Source organism: Hemiscyllium ocellatum, chromosome 39 (assembly GCF_020745735.1).
Source record: "Hemiscyllium ocellatum isolate sHemOce1 chromosome 39, sHemOce1.pat.X.cur, whole genome shotgun sequence".
Taxonomy (NCBI): domain Eukaryota; kingdom Metazoa; phylum Chordata; class Chondrichthyes; order Orectolobiformes; family Hemiscylliidae; genus Hemiscyllium; species Hemiscyllium ocellatum.
Window position 1 is genome coordinate 15303438 of NC_083439.1, and position 18015 is coordinate 15321452.

The 18015-nt window shown below is 44.7% G+C and overlaps 1 protein-coding gene across 1 annotated transcript in view; it reads right to left on the reverse strand.

Moving 5' to 3' along the window:
• Positions 1–529: 529 nt before the first annotated feature.
• igdcc3 (immunoglobulin superfamily, DCC subclass, member 3) overlaps positions 530–18015 on the reverse strand; it is a 116923-nt gene continuing 99437 nt past the window's right edge. The window contains exons 8-14 of the mRNA XM_060852861.1: positions 10053–10300; positions 7542–7706; positions 6590–6778; positions 5779–5886; positions 3587–3725; positions 2811–3021; positions 530–1539 (exon numbers count right to left, since the gene is read on the reverse strand). Coding sequence (XP_060708844.1) covers positions 1330–1539; positions 2811–3021; positions 3587–3725; positions 5779–5886; positions 6590–6778; positions 7542–7706; positions 10053–10300 — 1270 coding nt within the window. The 3' untranslated portion in view covers positions 530–1329. The remainder of the gene's footprint in view (positions 1540–2810; positions 3022–3586; positions 3726–5778; positions 5887–6589; positions 6779–7541; positions 7707–10052; positions 10301–18015) is intronic.

An 18015-nucleotide genomic window follows, 5' to 3' on the forward strand; every position in this document is an offset into this window, starting at 1 on the left:
ACCACATTTAAAGTGAGTGCTTCTCATCGATTTCCTTCAATACGAAAGAACAATCCAGCCAGGGCTAATGTCAGCCACAAACTTTCCTTTCCAAAGCTATGGATTCTTTTGAATGTTATTGGAATCCTGGGAGGTCTGGCATGAGTCAGGGCTGGGAATGTTTGACTCAAAACACTGGTTACATTGTTGTCCATCTGTTTTGTATGTGCTCTGACCTAACGGAGACAGTATGAGAGTTACAGCAGGATCTACACAGCAATGTGGTCACTGCTGATCGGAAATTCAGAGCCTTGTTTAATTTTCTTCAAAAGCAGGTCTTTGGTGACGTTCCCAAATGAGGAACAATGATAAAAAATATTTCTCTAATAAACACTGCAGACAATCAACGCGAATAAACACCTTTGTAAAGTAAAAAATAATGCAAACACATAGGACGTGGCTATATACAGTGTAGCACACGTAAAAGTAACGACCATTAATTCCACGCCTTGGCAAAACGCAGGCAGGGAGTTTGGTTAAAATCACCACGTACACCAATGGAGGGAAAACAGTCCCACAACATAGAATGGAGTTCTATAAAATTTGAGGTAGAATGTTTCTCTTTATATTTGGAAGTGCTTTCTTTCCTCTTCTTCAGGGAAAATGGCAGATGAGTGAGGTCTTGAGGTAGTACTGCATCTGTACTGACCAAATGCGATTTCACTTTGCAGAAAGGAAGATACCAATTTGAGCAGTTTTCTTAGAAGACATTCAATGCGGCTGAGGTAGTTTTCAATCATCAAACTTTTCTTTGAGTTGTGTTTTTTCTCCCCAAGTCTCATTAGCGTTCTACACGTAGGCCTCAGCAGTCACTGTGTCTGTTGAGGATCCACAGCTGAAACGATGGAACCTGTGACCGGAGATGAATATATTGTGAAATTCATCGAATCCCTGCATAGAGAGCCGCTGGGATCTTACTAAACTGATGCTGATAGCTGTTTACATCAAAGAAATGGTTAGAAGGCAAGACCAACATGCAGCCAGCCAACAACATGATGATATGTGTTTGTAAATGGTGAAAATCCGACATGTGAGGGCCTGAAATGCATCCTCGTTAGATAAGTTTCATAGATAAACTACACCAGTTGAAGTACCTTCATTACAACATGCCTGAGTTTGTTGAGGATACAAAACAGACTTCATTTCCACCAAATCCATAATGCATGAGCTGACCTGAGACTGACAGGCCTAGTGTAGATGCCAGTTGACAGGAAAACGATGAATATCAACAACATGAGTTCCAGTCACAAGCCTACAGGGAGGCAATGAGACTTGGGTTCCCTCAAAGTTTCACTCTGCGGTGACTGAACTACTGTCTTTTGCTCCTGTGAAGCTGAGCTGATTAACGTTTAGTTGAGGGTGGTCTAAGCAACATTGAACAACAGAGGTTTCAAAGGTAGTGTGCTGTTCTTGAGTCACAACAAACTCATCCAGCGGGAACACAGAGTTCTGGCAGATCAAACTGGGCTGTTCTTCAGTTATGGGGGAGACATTATTAGACTGTTGGGAACAAAGAGAGAAAAACAAGAAAACATAACATTATGCCAAGACATAACTGGAAGTTACTTAATGACATAATCATTGAAAAGCTTAATGCTCCACTCCTAATTCACCAATAATCTTTGCCTTGGATACAGAGAGGAAAAATGTTTATGGACTGTGCTTTACCATGCAGTAAGGAACTCAGAACTTAGGTTATTTTATGTTTTTTCCATGACTGTGTACTTTCCTGCTGTCTTGATTTATTACGCAATCTGTATACCTTGAGTAAGTCTATGTTTCAGGGAGCCAAATTAATTCCACGGCAAGGTAGATTATTGCTTAAGTTTATTTTAAATGGTGAGAGTATAGTCAGGGACACAGGGAATCTGTACCACCATGGACACTCCTCCACATGTTTAATCTCCAAAGGGAAACCGATAAACACAGATGAACCTGAAGGAAATCGAGCCTAAAACTCAGGAACTGCACATCTGTCCAAGTGGCCGATATTCCATTATGTAATCTCCAAATGGTGTGAGGTTAGCACATTTCTGGTATGATTGTCATTCATCTTGTGGTGAAAGGATTTACTGAAGTTGATAAAAATCCACTGGACAGTTCATACCAAGTTGTTGAAATAGTGCAAACATTTTTAATTTTGTTCCATGGTGGCGTCTGGTGTTATTTCAGAGGAGTTACTGAGGCCAGAGGCACATAAAGGGGCACTTTATCGAGTTACAGCCAGTCCATATTTGAACATGGAAACATGCATCATTACAGGCCTTTCCATTTCCACAGTCAGACAGCTCCATTTGAAGACATTGCCAAGGCAAGGGCTAAAGTTACTGGATACTGCTCAAATCTACTCCTAAGTGACCCTCCAGGAAGATCCAAGACATTCACATACAACGAGCAGTCATCTACGGCAACTGGGCACCTCATGGACATCTGTATAGATGGTAGGCCCATCCACATGTTCACAAACTGACTAGTCCCAATGTCACGAGTGGTGGGTCAATTTTTATTAATAGGAGGAAGAACCCATGACAATCTGAAGCCTACCTCCCATTAGATCACTGGGACAGCACAGCAGAGCAGCAGCAATGTGCCTTCTCGAAAGAGGTAGTGTTTCTGGGATTTGAACAAACTTCCTCCCGTACATTCTCAACCATCTCATGGCGGGTGATCAGGTCATTCAGAGTCTTAATCTCATATATCCATCAAAACCCCATGAGTGCTATTCGGTAACATTGAATGCCTTGGAGTTGATCCTTGTGAGGAGGTCTTACCTGATTTCCCTTGTGGAGGTGGTCACTAGGACCTGGCGCAGGGAACAGTCGCTCCAATTCATTCATGTCAGCCATCTTCCTGTTGGCAGCGAACTCCTCCCGACCCCTCTGCATTCCACCATTCAGAACCAGCCCTTGTGAATTTCTTTGGGCCCTGGATGGAGCCTGAGGGGTGGCCAGACGCTCCTCAACATTTTTACACATTAGCAACCTAGAAAACACAAGTCCCAGAGGGCAGGTTTAGCTCTTAATTCATGAAAATATGGATTCAGTAGAGTCCTTGGTAAATGCAAAACCATTCACTCACATCTGGTATTACACAGATCATTTATATCAAAACTCCCGTAAGTGTGTACAGTATAACCTCAATTATTAAAATTTCGGATTATCTGAACAAGATCTCAAGGTTCCAATGCTTGGGTAAACTGTGCTATCCGAACATTCGATTGTCCGAACAAAATACTCCCCGCCCGTGTCGTTCGGATAATCAAAGTTGTCTTATGGTATGTACATAACAAAAAGGAATGCTGCACATTTGGCTGTTAATGTTAAGACTTCCATGCAAGATCATTTGCATCATGAATTATGGCTGGTTTATGCACACAATCACACAACACACATGCATTTGCACATTCGTCTGCAAACACATACATACACATCGGCTTGCCAGTGCTCAACACAATCTCTGTTTCATTAGTATGCTTCAACATTTACACCTTCAATGGTACAAGGGCCACAGGAGGCTACTCTCTCAAAACATTCTTTGCAGCACATACCTCCCACGATATCCAAAAACCAGGAATAGAACACAGAAGATAATGCAGGTGACACCGATGTGGGTTCCAATGATGATGCCAGTTGTCGATGTTTTGCTGCTGTGTTCCTCTTTCAGACAGTCACAAGGAGTGTTCAGAACTGTAACACAAAAAGACCTTTCATTAATGATATGAGGAGCCTTCCTGTCTTACATGAGTGCTCAGCTCCTGTGCTCTCCTGGACAAGACACAAGAAGCAGCTCAATATCCTGATGTGACAATTCTTTCCTCATCTGTGGCTTCCAACCCTTCTCCAGGGTTCATCTCGATTTTGTTAATATTGTTATGGTCATTGTCCCAGTCATCCTTTTCTCTGTCATCTGTCTTCAATGCCATATCACATGCTCTTTTGGCTCAGTAACATCAGGACTCAGCCTTGTAGCATTTTCAGAAACATTTCACCTTGCTGAGTCTTTCCTTCTTCCAACAATTTACAGATGCACAAAATCTGAGCTATGTGCCCTCTCATCCTTCTTTTCACTTTTCTTCAACCCCATTTTGACAGGCTACATTGCCTTCTTAGAACATAAGAACTCGGGCAGGAGAAGCCACTCCAGCCTGCTCTGCCATTTAATGTGACCACAACTGATCTCATTTTAGCCTCAACTCTACTTTCCCACCCACTCTCCGAAACCTTCAACCCATTATGATTAAAAATCTATCCCCTCTTTAAATTTACTCAATGTCCCAGCATCCAGCACATCCTAGTGTAGTGAATTCCACAGATTCACCACCCATTAGGAGAAGCAATTTCTCCTTATCTCCCCATTTTTCTAAACCCCAGAGAGCACAGACCAAACCTGCTCAATCTCTCTTCATTAATTAAACCCGTATTTTCTAAAATCCATCTCATGAACCTCCTCTGTATTGCCTCCAATGCAACTACTTCCCTCCTCAGTAAGGGGACCAAAATTGTACATAATACTCCAGGTGCGGTCTCACTAAAGCCTTATACAGCTACAGCAACACTTTCCCATTTTTATATTGTTTTCCTTTTGCAATAAATACCAAAATTCTTTATTACCTGCTGTACATGCAAATTAGGTTTCTGCAATTTATGCACGAGGACACCCAGATCCCTCTGCATCACTGTACCCTGAAGTTGGGGGGGTGGAATCTGCTAACTTTCTCTAGTCTGACTGTCATGTGATTCCAGATCTACAACAACATGTCTGACTCTTAATTGCCTGCTTCAATGACCTAAGAAGCCATTCAAATCGAATGTAATTAGAGGTGGTCAACCAATGGTGAACTTCGCACAGTGTCACCCACATCCCATGAAACAAGATCTGATGGGAAGTGTGTTGCTAATTTTAATGAGACACCAATGAGGTGATGTCTGCATCCTAGCTGGAGAGCTTCAGTCTCAATGTTGTGTTCTGTTCAGCTGGTTCCTCTTTGATGTTTTCAGCCCCTAAATATTAGAAATTTCATCTGATAGTTGTCGGGTCTAACAGTGAAACAAAGCACCTTTAACAGAGGAACACTGGTCTCAGCAGATGGTCACTAACCCTTTGAGCTGAAAATGTGTTGCTGGAAAAGCGCAGCAGGTCAGGCAGCATCCAAGGAACAGGAAATTCGACGTTTCGGGCATAAGCCCTTCTTCAGGAATGGCCCTTTGAATCTGGCTTATAAAACTACATTGTCATTGAAGACTTACGCCTCACAAGTGGAAGGCAGTCTGGTTGCAGAACCCCACACGATTATTCAGGATAAGGGCTTGGCCAGTTTTTATACTTGGCTTAGCCATAGCGTTGGACAGGCAACACTTTTAGATTCACTGCTTTAACTCAATGAATGACATGAAATTGTGTCACTTTTTTTTTGTATGCTGTCAATCACATAAGCCATAAACAGAAATAAGGTCAAGGTCCATTAGATGACACAGAAAGAGGTGCCAGCCAGAATATAGGTTCTGACCTTACACAAATAGTGCCACAGACCCCTAAACATTCATCGGTGCTGCTAATGTGACTACATCAGCTGGAACAAAGTCCACACAGTCAGTGTTGATCAATCTGATGTCTCAGTAAATTTTACTGCTTGAGAAACATTTGGTTGCTGACTTGCCCCAGATATAGCCTCAGCAGATCCTTCCCCAATGCAATGCTTTCAAGTTCCTGTCCAATTTATTCAGGGCCTAGTGTACTCACCCCCAGATCTCTCAGCAGCACCTTGCAGAGCCACAAAACGGACTGTGGAATTCCCATCTCCATGACGATTAAATGCGAGAAGCTTCACTTCATAGGCAATCATTGGATCTTGTACAAAAGAAAAATTGGTTTTACAAATGCACTTTCAAAAAACAAAAGATGGCTACAATGTAGGAAAGAGAGAGATAGATAAAGGTCATCTCATCAAGTTACTATTTTTGGAAGGTCACTCTAGAACCACTCCTGATGTTATCTGTTGAATACATTTATTAAACCCACACTCCAAGATGGAAAGCCAAATTCAAAGATAAATTCAAAGGACACTATGGGCTTGAGGGCAGACTGACAACACTAACATCACTTCGCCAATCTGTGCTCCATTCCAGCCTGTCTGGAGCCCAGCGTGAATCAAATTACACGGATGTCTTCAGTTGGGAAGATTAGATTAGATTACCCCCAGTGTGGAAACAGGCCCTTCGGCCCAACAAGTCCACACTGACCCTCCGAAGAGCAACTCATCCGGACCCATTCCCCTACATTTATCCCTGGCTAATCCACCTAACACTATGGACAATTTAGCATGGCCAAATCATCTGACCCTGCACATCTTTGAACTATGAGAGGAAACTGGATCACCCGGAGGAAATCCACGGGGAGAATGTGCAAACTCCACACAGACAGTTGCCCGAGGTCTCCAGAATCAATTTAAATTCAAGCACAGATTCAACAAAGCCCCAGGGACGGTTTTTATTCTACTGATATTAACCCCTGCCTAGCCCTTTACAGGTGATGATCAAAACAGTCCTCTTACCCAACTGAGTTATGTTGTACGATGTCACATTGCTCGGAAGGAGTACAGGCCCGATGAAGTGTGCTCCATGAATCCTGCGATAATACAACTTGAACCCTTCGAGCTGCCCGAGCTTAACGCTGGATTCCCATGCCGCCTGAATGGCTGTACTGTTCAAAACTTTAATGAAAAGAGCTGGCACTGCTGGAACTGAAACATCAAAAGACAGGGTATTGTCAAACATGGCGGCATTTGGTGGTGTGGGTATTGAAAAAAAAGGTACCAACTCCTGCCCGCTACCAAACAGCTCATGCGTCTCCAAGTTTGTATGTCACCGAACAGCAATCAGGAAGATATCACAGAGATAATCACAAGCAGGCCAGTGTCTCAATCCAGGACAATGATAATTATTGTTAAGATGATGCTCAAATTCCTGAGTGCTTGGTCATCTTTTCCCTTTGGTTCAAGGGAAAGACCCCAGTGTTGGAAGGAAGTAGAATTTTTACATAACATTGAGAAGGCAGTCGGTCTGCATTGCATGGATTGTTTTCCAACCTGCTCTGATGAATTTTCTAATGTAATTTTGATACTTTATCACATTTCTCTTCCACACCAAAGCCTTGCTTCCAGTTCAACAATTTTCCACAAATTCCAAGCTTGTCCTTAGTTTAAAAAACTGCTCAGGTTTTCCAGGGCCTGGCCTGAAAATGGGAAACATTTAATATCTCATCACTTCAATCAGCAGCAACGTTAATGAAGCAAGTGAAAATAAGCTCACTCAGGTCGCCTCGTGAACAATCCTAAATTGAGTTTAACTGCTGTGGATTTAACCTCAGCTTTGAATAGCTGCAATTCTGACATGCCTCAGTAATGCAAAATAAAATATTTCTGTGTCAAAAGGTTAGTGAAACATTCCGAGTTCTACAATGTGTGTCTCAGAGATGATCACATACTCTCGCTCGATGCTACTTGCCTTCGCCCCGTGTGCTGCAGGTAGCTGGCTCAGATGGCTTGCTGGCACCGCGTGACGTGTAAGCCTTTATGTAGAAAGTGTAGCCAGTCGATGGCTGCAGATCAGTTACCACTTGCTGCAAGGTGGTTTTGCTCACAGCCTCCTGGTACTCCATCTCAACTGGGTCTACGAAACCAACAAAGATGATCAGGAAGCACGGCCTGGCAAACTCTGCGCCTTACTCTGCATCAGTAATCAGTCAAGAGGCAATCAACGTCAACAAGTTAGTCGGTCATGGCCAAGTTGGGTCTGAAACGTTTGGGGAGAAAGGGCCACTTTCCACAAATTAAAGCCTCTGAAATAAGACTGGAACGTAATGTCATAATCAGAAAACCCGCAGTCTGTTGGTAAGCAGGGTCTGGCAACTCTCATAGCTGATAGCACCAAATCAAGATGCACTACAATAATGTAGAAAGACAGCAATTATCCAAGAGATTTACAAGCAAGCATCCAGTCTAACAACTTTCTCAACCTGTTCTAAGAAACAGGAACTGCAGAATGCCTTAGGACATGATACAACTGGACTTCAAACAGACATTTAGCAAAGATCCTACAAAGAAAATACTAGCAGTAAACCTTAGGACTCATTAAGATATGACACGAAGCGTTGGAAACCAAACTGCTTTCATCTAAAAGGGAGTAAATACTGAGAGAGGTAACCCAGTATTGACTTCACCACTGTCCCTTATTGACACAGTGACCCAGGTTCAGAAATTCAATCAAACGGGGAAATCTGCTGATGATACCAGAACTTTTGTTTTGGTGGGGGATGCTGTTAAGGGAAATTGAAATGACAAGAGGCAGTGCTAGAAACTACAGAATGTATGTGTCAAACACATGTGTGTAATGCAACAACAGAGCAAATTTAATGTGGGCAGTAGATGCACAAGGGAAGGAAAAGAATTAAGCAAGCTACATATTCTAAAAATGATTTAAGTATTGAAGAGAAACCAGAACTCGCCTGGTGATAGGGAAACGTTAACCTGTGTCTGGTCAAACAAACTGAGACGTGAATGTCTTTTCCTCACTTGTAAATATTTTGCAGTTTCTAATTTCAGGACAGAACAACTCTTTTGGTTTGTATAGTTCACCCTGAAGGATAAGGGTTGCAAAGGATTTTACTAGTTATATTACGCACTCCACAGACAGCTTAATGCAGAATATACCTTAACATTAAGGTAGAGGTTTGGTCAGTTACAAAAACAAATAAATTGGGATCTAGAGACACTGATTTCAAAAATATCAATAGACAGAACTTTTATGCAGAAGTATTTGATACTGAGGAGTTGGATGAGTCCTTCCCTGTGGACAGAATATACAGATGTTGCACAGGGACACCACAACTGCCTGATCCCCCTTTAAGCCAAAAACCATGCTGATTTGGAAATTTATCATCGACCCTTTACTGTCACTGGTTAAAACCTTGAAACTCTAACAGTACTGTAGATGTTTTTAAGATACCTGACATTTTAGAGAAATCACAGATGGTTGAGATATTCTGATTGGTGAAGGCCTAGTGGTATTTAGCTGACATTAATCCAGAGACCCAGGTAGTGTTCTGGGGACCTGGGTTCAAACACAGGTCCCCAGAATAAATGCTGGCCGAGCCAACGATATCCTTGTCCCAGGAATGAATAAAAATCAATGTGGACTGCAGTGGTTCAAGAAGGCAAATCATCACCAACATTGTCTTTAAGCTGAGCAGCTGTGTGCATGCCACACTGAAGTTCCATGCACGGCCATTGGTGTTGGCACACCTACTGGGGCACTGACTTCAGGTTCCGGATGTGGCTGCCAAGCATGGGTCTCAGCCAGGAAGAAAAGTGGGGTGGCCCAGTGGTTAGCACTGAAGCCTCACAGCTCCAGGGACCTGGTTCGATTCCAGCCTTGGGTGACTGTCTGTGTGGAGCTTGGACGTTCTCCCTCTGTCTGTGTGGGTTGCCTCTAGGCGCTCCGGTTTCGTCCCCCAGTCCAAAGATATGCAGGCCAGGTGAATTGGCCGTGTTGTTCAGGGATGTGTAGGCTAGGTGTATTAATCAGGGAAAAGCTAGAATAACAGGGTAGGGGAATGGGTCTGGGTAGGATACTCTTCGGAGAGTCGGAGTGGACTTGTTGGGCAAAATGACCTGTTTCCACACTGTAGGAATTCTATGAAAATTAGAGGGAACACTGCTCACCACTACCTTCCCAAGGACAAACTGGGATGGATAACAAATTCTGGACTAGCCAGGGATGCCCACAACTAAGAAAAATAAACAATATTTGGGAAAATTGGTAAAGTGTGTGATAAGTTTATTTTGAAACTATGCACAAATGATTAACGAACTGTCTTGAAATGATTGTGCACAGGAGATTTGCTGGAAATACTGATACATTTTGCACTGGTTATGCCCCCCCCATGGCACTGTTACGTAAACTGCTACATAAACGTAATCAAATGGGTAACATAAAAGCAGGGACTCAGTCGCCTACCTGCAGTCTTTCTGATGTGCAACACGTAGCCAATAATGTCCCGCGTATTCTCAGAGGGTTCAGTCCAGGACACCTGAATGGCTGTCGCAGACAGAGCTGTGGCTTTCACTTCCCGGGGGGGTCCTGGAAGTCCCTCTGCCCACAGCACAGTTAACCGTGCACTGGCCTGGGTCGATCCTGCGTCATTCTCAGCAATGCATTGATAGATTGCTTCATCTTCCGGAGAAATTCCATTTATTGTAAGCGTACTAGGAAAAGAAAGAAAATCACATCAAAGTGCATCATACAACCTGCAAACCAAAACAGAGCATTGATCAATTTCCCTCTTCAATTTTGTCTTTTAATTCTTTCCCTGCTGCTCTTGAAGATGTTTATTCTTTATGTACAGTTCCATTGGCACCAACCAACCTTGTGCAATTATTTATCGTGTGTGAGCCTTCAGACTGAATGCTTCAGTTTATTCGTCCAATGCTCGGGGAATCTTTATTAGCAGCTCCATTGAAAAGCAAATTGCCGTTGGGGAAATCCTGGCCAATTTATAGTAGGGCTGCTAAAAAGCAACTGTGAAGGCCCTACTATCAGTGCAGTCAGCTAGTACAGCACAGAGCAGGGAGAGATATCGAGAGTTTCATTGGAATGCATCTTAAACATTGAGGCCATGTTTCCAGATTAGGGACCAAGGGATTGGATGATTATTGGGAGACAAACCTACACTGGAAGGAGAATCACATAAAGAGAATCCTAGAGATGGATAGTGGTGGAGAGGCATTAGAACTGGTTAAATAGTTAAGATGTAGGAGCGGAAGCAGGCAAATTAGTCCATCCTGTGCGCTCCAGTGACAATCCTCAACTCCATCTTCCTGCCTTTTTCCCATGCTCCCAGATTCCCTTACTGATTACAAATCTATCTCAGCCTTGAATATTCTTCATTACTCAATGGTTGGTATGCCCCTGCAGTAAAGAATTCCACAGATTTATCACCCACTGATAGAAGAAATTCCTCATTTTAACTCTAGGAATTCCTTGACCATGACCCCACTTCCCACCACCAAACCATCATCTCCCAGACCATCCATAACCTCATCACCTCAGGGGATCTCCCATCCACCACCTCCAACCTCACAGTCCCACAACCCCGCACCGCCCATTTCTACCTCCTGCCCAAAATCCACAAACCTGGCTGCCCCGGCTGACCCATTGTCTCAGCCTGCTCCTGCCCCACCGAACTCATCTCCACATACCTCGACACGGTCCTATTCTCCTTAGTCCAAGAACTCCCCACCCACGATCAGGACACCACCCACGCCCTTCACCTCCTCCATGATTTTCACTTCCCTGGTCCCCAACACCTTATCTTCACGATGGACATCCAGTCCCTGTACACCTCCATCCCCCATCACGAAGGACTCAAAGCCCTCCGCTTCTTCCTTTCCCGCCATACCAACCAGTACCCTTCCACTGACACCCTCCTTCGACTGACTGATCTGGTCCTCACCCTGAACAACTTCTTTTTCCAATCCTCCCATTGCCTCCAAACCAAAGGAGTTGCCATGGGCACCCGCATGAGCCCCAGCTATGCCTGCCTCTTCGTAGGATATGTGGAACAGTCCATCTTCCGCAACTACACTGGCGCCACCCCCCACATTTTCCTCTTCTACATCGATGACTGTATCGGCGCTGCCTCGTGCTCCCACGAGGAGGTTGAACAGTTCATCCACTTTACCAACACCTTCCACCCCGACCTCAAATTCACCTGGACCGTCTCAGACTCCTCCCTCCCCTTCCTAGACCTTTCCATTTCTATCTCGGGTGACCGAATCAACACAGACATCTACTATAAACCGGCTGACTCCCACAGCTACCTAGACTACACCTCCTCCCACCCTGCCCCCTGTAAAAACACCATCCCATATTCCCAATTCCTTCATTTCTGCCGCATCTGCTCCCAGGAGGACCAGTTCCAATACCGTACAGTCCAGATGGCCTCTTTCTTCAAGGACCGCAGATTCCCCCCAGACGTGATCGACGATGCCCTCCACCGCATCTCCTCCACTTCCCACTCCTCCGCCCTTGAGCCCCGCCCCTCCAACCACCAGCAGGACAGAACCCCACTGGTTCTCACCTACCACCCCACCAACCTTCATATACAGCATATCATCCACCGTCATTTCTGCCACCTCCAAACGGACCCCACCACCAGGGATACATTTCCCTCCCGGGCCCTATCAGCGTTCCAAAAAGACCACTCCCTCCGTGACTCCCTCGTCAGATCCACACCCCCCACCAACCCAACCTCCACCCCCGGCACCTTCCCCTGCAACCGCAAGAAATGCAAAACTTGCGCCCACACCTCCTCTCTTACTTCTCTCCAAGGCCCCAAGGGATCCTTCCATATCCGCCACAAATTCACCTGCACCTCCACACACATCATTTACTGCATCCGCTGCACCCAATGTGGCCTCCTCTATATTGGGGAGACAGGCCGCCTACTTGCGGAACGTTTCAGAGAACACCTCTGGGACACCCGGACCAACCAACCCAACCATCCCGTGGCTCAACACTTTAACTCCCCCTCCCACTCCACCAAGGACATGCAGGTCCTTGGACTCCTCCGTCGCCAGACCATAACAACACGACGGTTGGAGGAAGAGCGCCTCATCTTCCGCCTGGGAACCCTCCAACCACAAGGGATGAACTCAGATTTCTTCAGTTTCCTCATTTCCCCTCCCCCCACCTTGTCTCAGTCAAATCCCTCGAACTCAGCACCACCTTCCTAACCTGCAATCTTCTTCCTGACCTCTCCGTCCCCACCCCACTCCGGCCTATCACCCTCACCTTGACCTCCTTCCACCTATCACATCTCCATCGCCCCTCCCCCAAGTCCCTCCTCCCTACCTTTTATCTTAGCCTGCTGGACACACTTTCCTCATTCCTGATGAAGGGCTTATGCCCGAAACGTCAAATTTCCCGTTCATTGGATGCTGCCTGACCTGCTGCGCTTTTCCAGCAACACATTTTCAGCTCTAGGAATTCTTAACTTGGTGACCCCTTACTCTGAGATTATGTCCTCTTTGGGGCCTGGTCTTCCAAAAGGGGATATAGCCTCTGCACATCTACCCAGTGAAGCTCTCTACGAATCTTTCTTAATGCTTCAATAAGGTCACCTCTCATTCTTCTCAACTCCAACAAGTGCAAGTGCATCTTACACAACCTCATAAAGCAATTCCTCTATAGCCAGGATCAACTGAGTGAACATTCTCTGGCCTGCCTCCATGTCAGCACATCTTTCATTAAATAGGGGGACCTAAACTGTTCATAATCATCGAGGTAATGCCAGGTTTTAGCCATACTTCACTATTTTAGTACTCCAATCCCTTTGAAATAAAGATCAACACTCCAATTGACTTACCCACTGAACTCTAAATGCCAGAGGTAGGGACACGACCTGTATACCATAATCGTCTATCCAGGCTAACAGACTATCTCCAACACCATTCACTCGTATCTGATTAAGTAGTAACATGTGGAGCACAGTCTGTTCTAATTAAATTACATTACAGTGTGGAAACAGGCCCTTCGGCTCAACAAGTCCACACCGACCCCGCCGAAACGCAACCCCCTCATACCCCTAACCTAACACTACGGGCAATTTAGCATAGCCAATTCACCTAACCTGCACATCTTTGTACTGTGGGAGGAAACTGGAGTATCCGAAGAAAACCCACGCAGACACAGGGAGAATGTGCAAACTCCACACAGTCAGTCGCCTGAGGCGGGAATTGAACCCGGGTCTCAGGCGCTGTGAGGCAGCAGTGCTAACCACTGCGCCACTGTGCCGCCCATTAATATAACGCGATAACTCTGTTCTCATGCCATCTCGCATTATAAGAAAAGCGCACATTAGCCACTGCATTTAAACTACTGGAGCCGGAATCGTATTATAGCCAACACAGGCAAGAAAAGTTCGTATTCTACAAATAACGGGCTAAATTCTTCAATCGCATTAAAGCCAATTCGCACTTAAGAAACACGCGTTCTCGCAGAGCTGACTTTATCTTATCAAATATCTTTTGGTTTGGGCTATGGGGGAGGCAATAAAACTGGAGAGATTCAAACTTGAAGTAGCCAGCAACTGAATACCTACATTCCTCATCGAGATTTCTTCAGACACCAATTGAGGTCAAACATCATGAATCATTTTTCACTGGCTGGAAGGGGACAGTTTGAGAGAGTGGCTAAGGGCTCTGACAGCCAAATTGAGATATTTCACAAGCACCAAGCATGTGAGAATATTCTTAATATACTTCAGTATGTGTTGCAAGTCAGAGCCTGTCCAATTCAGGAGCCTGTGAGATTCCACAACGCTCAGTAAATTGTGAGTGCCATTTCCGTTGTCCAGGAAGAACTCCCCCACACAACACTGCAAGAACTGATGGAATAGTGAGAGCCCTTTACCGCATTTACAGACTGGTTTATTTGTGGAAGCTGATGGGATAGGTTAATCTGTGATTTATATCAGACAATAAGTGCAGCTTTATTTAAAGCAGTCTTTAGCAGAGTAGTCTGACTCTTAGACACAGACCCTCACCTTGGGAAATAAATAAGGTGCATTTTAAGTGTTTATGCTGAGGCCAAACTCTGCAAATGGGTGTTATCTGAAAAGTTAAAGTGCTTTGCAGAACTTACTTTTGGAGAAGACCATGAGTGTGCAGCTGAACTGTCAGGAGACAGATCTAACTGACTGAGCCCACAGTTTTGACTGCGATGTTTAATCAGGATTATTGGAGTGGTGTCTCACTGTTCAATATTCTCTTTGCCAGTATTTTTCACTAGAGTGGAAGCACTGGCACAGACTAGAGTATTGTTCCATGGGTGTCAGCAACTAACAGATACTTCACTCACATCCTTTGAGGTGACAACGTCATGGCCGATTCCCGAGAGTACAAAACTCAAGCACGGTTCTTCCTTCCCTGATGCCAACAAAAGCACACTTCCTAATAGTGGGCGGCACGGTGGCACAGTGGTTAGCACTGTTGCCTCACAGCGCCTGAGACCCGGGTTCAATTCCCGACTCGGGCAACTGACTGTGTGGAGTTTGCACATTCTCCCTGTGTCTGCGTGGGTTTTCTTCGGGTACTCCGGTTTCCTCCCACAGTCCAAAGATGTGCGGGTCAGGTGAATTGGCCATGCTAAATTGCCCGTAGCGTTAGGTAAGGGGTAATAGGTAGGGGTATGGGTAGGTTGCGCTTCAGCGGGTCGGTGTGGACTTGTTGGGCCGAAGGGCCTGTTTCCACACTGTAAGTAATCTAATCTAATCTAATCTAATAGGGAATACTAGCTAACGCCTGGGAGGTGGAACTGTGGCTAATGTCGCTCTCTCTGACATCCTGAAGCCAAGTGTACCACTGTAACTGCTACCCGTTGGATTTTCTTCTTCCAACTTCCCACTGGAAACACAATTTGTTCTGTGAATTGGTGAAGAGGAGTCATACGAGCTGGCCTGTACTGCACCAATAACAACTACAGCTGAGTAAGGGACAATATGTGAGGTCTATTTGATATTGTCAGCCTCGGGAAAAGGAGGATCTTGGAACAGTAAATGCCACTGCCAGCCTCTGTGAAAGTGGGAAGATTATCATGCTGGAACACTATAATGCCACCAATTCCTGGTCACATGCGAATCTTCCACTGAAGTACCATCAGTAGAATGGGAGACCCAGCTGTGGTAATCCAAGGCGGGGTCAGTGTCTCAGAAACATCCAAAATTCTTTTATCTGACATCAATGTTGATTTTGTTTTACATTAAGAGAGCAGAAATGAAAAGTACCACATCTAAGGCAAACAGCTACCAAAAAGAAAATCCCTCCCCAGATACTTAATCGCTGACAGAACTGGATCCTGAATTCAACAGAAATCTGCATTACTTTATAAACGAAAATCCAAACTCAATTGTGTCACTTGTAAAATTAATCTTAAATCCAAATAACACACACCAGACATTGATTGTAAAACAACTCTAAGAATATTAATGAAAGCTCTTGTCAGATCACTTCAGTTTACAATTGAGAAGCTTCCGTGCTAGCCTATAATATGAAAGGTATGTGCAGGCCCCTCTACCAACAAACTTAATAGACGTGAACGTTTCATTGTGTGGAGTGGACACGTGTTCGTCACTGCACACTTCAATCAGGGCATCCACATTCAAATGAAAGGCATTTTACTTTGAAATAGAAAGGTCTGCCTGTATGCAGAGGCTTCCTGGAGCTCCGGGAGTTTCCCATTGAAAGCTTCATCCTGATGGGATTAATAAACTCCAGTGAGACAAGAGATCAAAGAGACTCCTTTAACGCCCATTGTCAGTGTCCTCCCTCTCCGCTCCTGGGTTAGATATTGAATCAGTGAATAAGCTCACTACTTTCCATCTGAAGACAGCCATTTCCTCTCTTCACTGGGGAGGCCTATCTACGGGTGAGACACAGCTCTTGAACCATCCTGTGATGTAAAAATGTAAAAAGAATTCCTTTTCTTATATCAGACTTCATGATTTTTTTGGGGGGGTTACCATGGGGTCACAGCATGCCGATGACAAGGTATTGAGCTGAGGGGTTGTATGCTTTTTCTTCAGGGCAGATTCATTCAGCGCAACTGAATTTCAGAAACGGAGCTTCTGTAAGCTTAACATACACAAAACCCTGACAGAGGCTCAACAACCTTGATGCAGGAAGCATCCTTCCACTGCTGGGAGGTCGAGTGGGGTCTAAAATAAGAGAGACACACTCTCACAATGTTTATGGTAAGATATAGATGGATTCTTCATTACCAAGGAAATACAAGGTTATTGAAGGGATAAAGAAATGTAGAGTTGGACTTAAAAGAGAGCCTAGTGAATGATGGGCCCAAGGCCCGAATGGCTTACACTTGTACCTTGTTCGTATGCTTGTAGAATAAGAGGGAGGCCATTTAGGATTGAGAAGAGAAAAAACTTCTTCACTGAATCTTCATGGCTAGCGAATCTTTAGAATTCCCTACTCCAGTGGTTTACTCCTCAAGCACATTCATCATACAAGGTATAACCTTTGACAAGGTGCTGCAAAGGAGGTTACTGAGTAACATAAGGGCCCATGGTGTTAGAGGCAAGGTGCTAGCATTGATAGAAGCTTGTGTGTCTGGCAGAAAGCAGAGAGCGGGGATAAAAAGGCCCTTCTCAGGATGGCAGCCGGTGACAAGTGGTGTTCCACAAGGCTGAGTGTTGGGACCACAACTTTTCACTTTACACATTAACAATCTAGATGAAAGAACTGAGGGTATTGTGGCTAAGTTTGTAGATGATACAAAGATAGGTAGAGGGACAGGGAGCATTGAAGAGGCAGGGAGGCTGCAGAAGGATTTGCACAGGTGAGGAGAGTGGGTAAAGAAGTGAGGTGCAAATGGAGTACCATGTCAGAAAGTGTGAGGTCATGCACTTTGGTAGAAAGAATAGAGGCATGGACTATTTTCTAAATGGGCAGAAAATTCAGAAGTCTGAAGTACAAAGAGACTTGGGAGTTCTAGTCCAGGATTCTCTGAAGGTAAACTTGTATGTTGAGCCAGTAGTTAGGGAGGCAAGTGCAATGAGGACACTTATTTTGAGAGGACGTTAATATAAAAGCAGGGATGTATTTCCGAGGCTCCATAAGGCTCTGTCAGACCACATTTGGAGTATTGTGCACAATTTTGTGCACCATATCTCAGAAAGGATGCACTGACCTTGGACCCTGTTCAGAGGGGGTTCATGAGAACGTCACCAGGAATGAAAAGCTTAACAAATGAGGAACGTCTGGGTCTATACTTAATGGAGTTTAGAAGGATGAGGGGGATCTAATTGAAACATACAGAATACGGAATGGCCTGGACAGAGTGGATGCTAGGAAGGTGTTTCCATTGGTAGGAGAGACCCGAGTGCACAGCCTTAGAATAAAGAGAA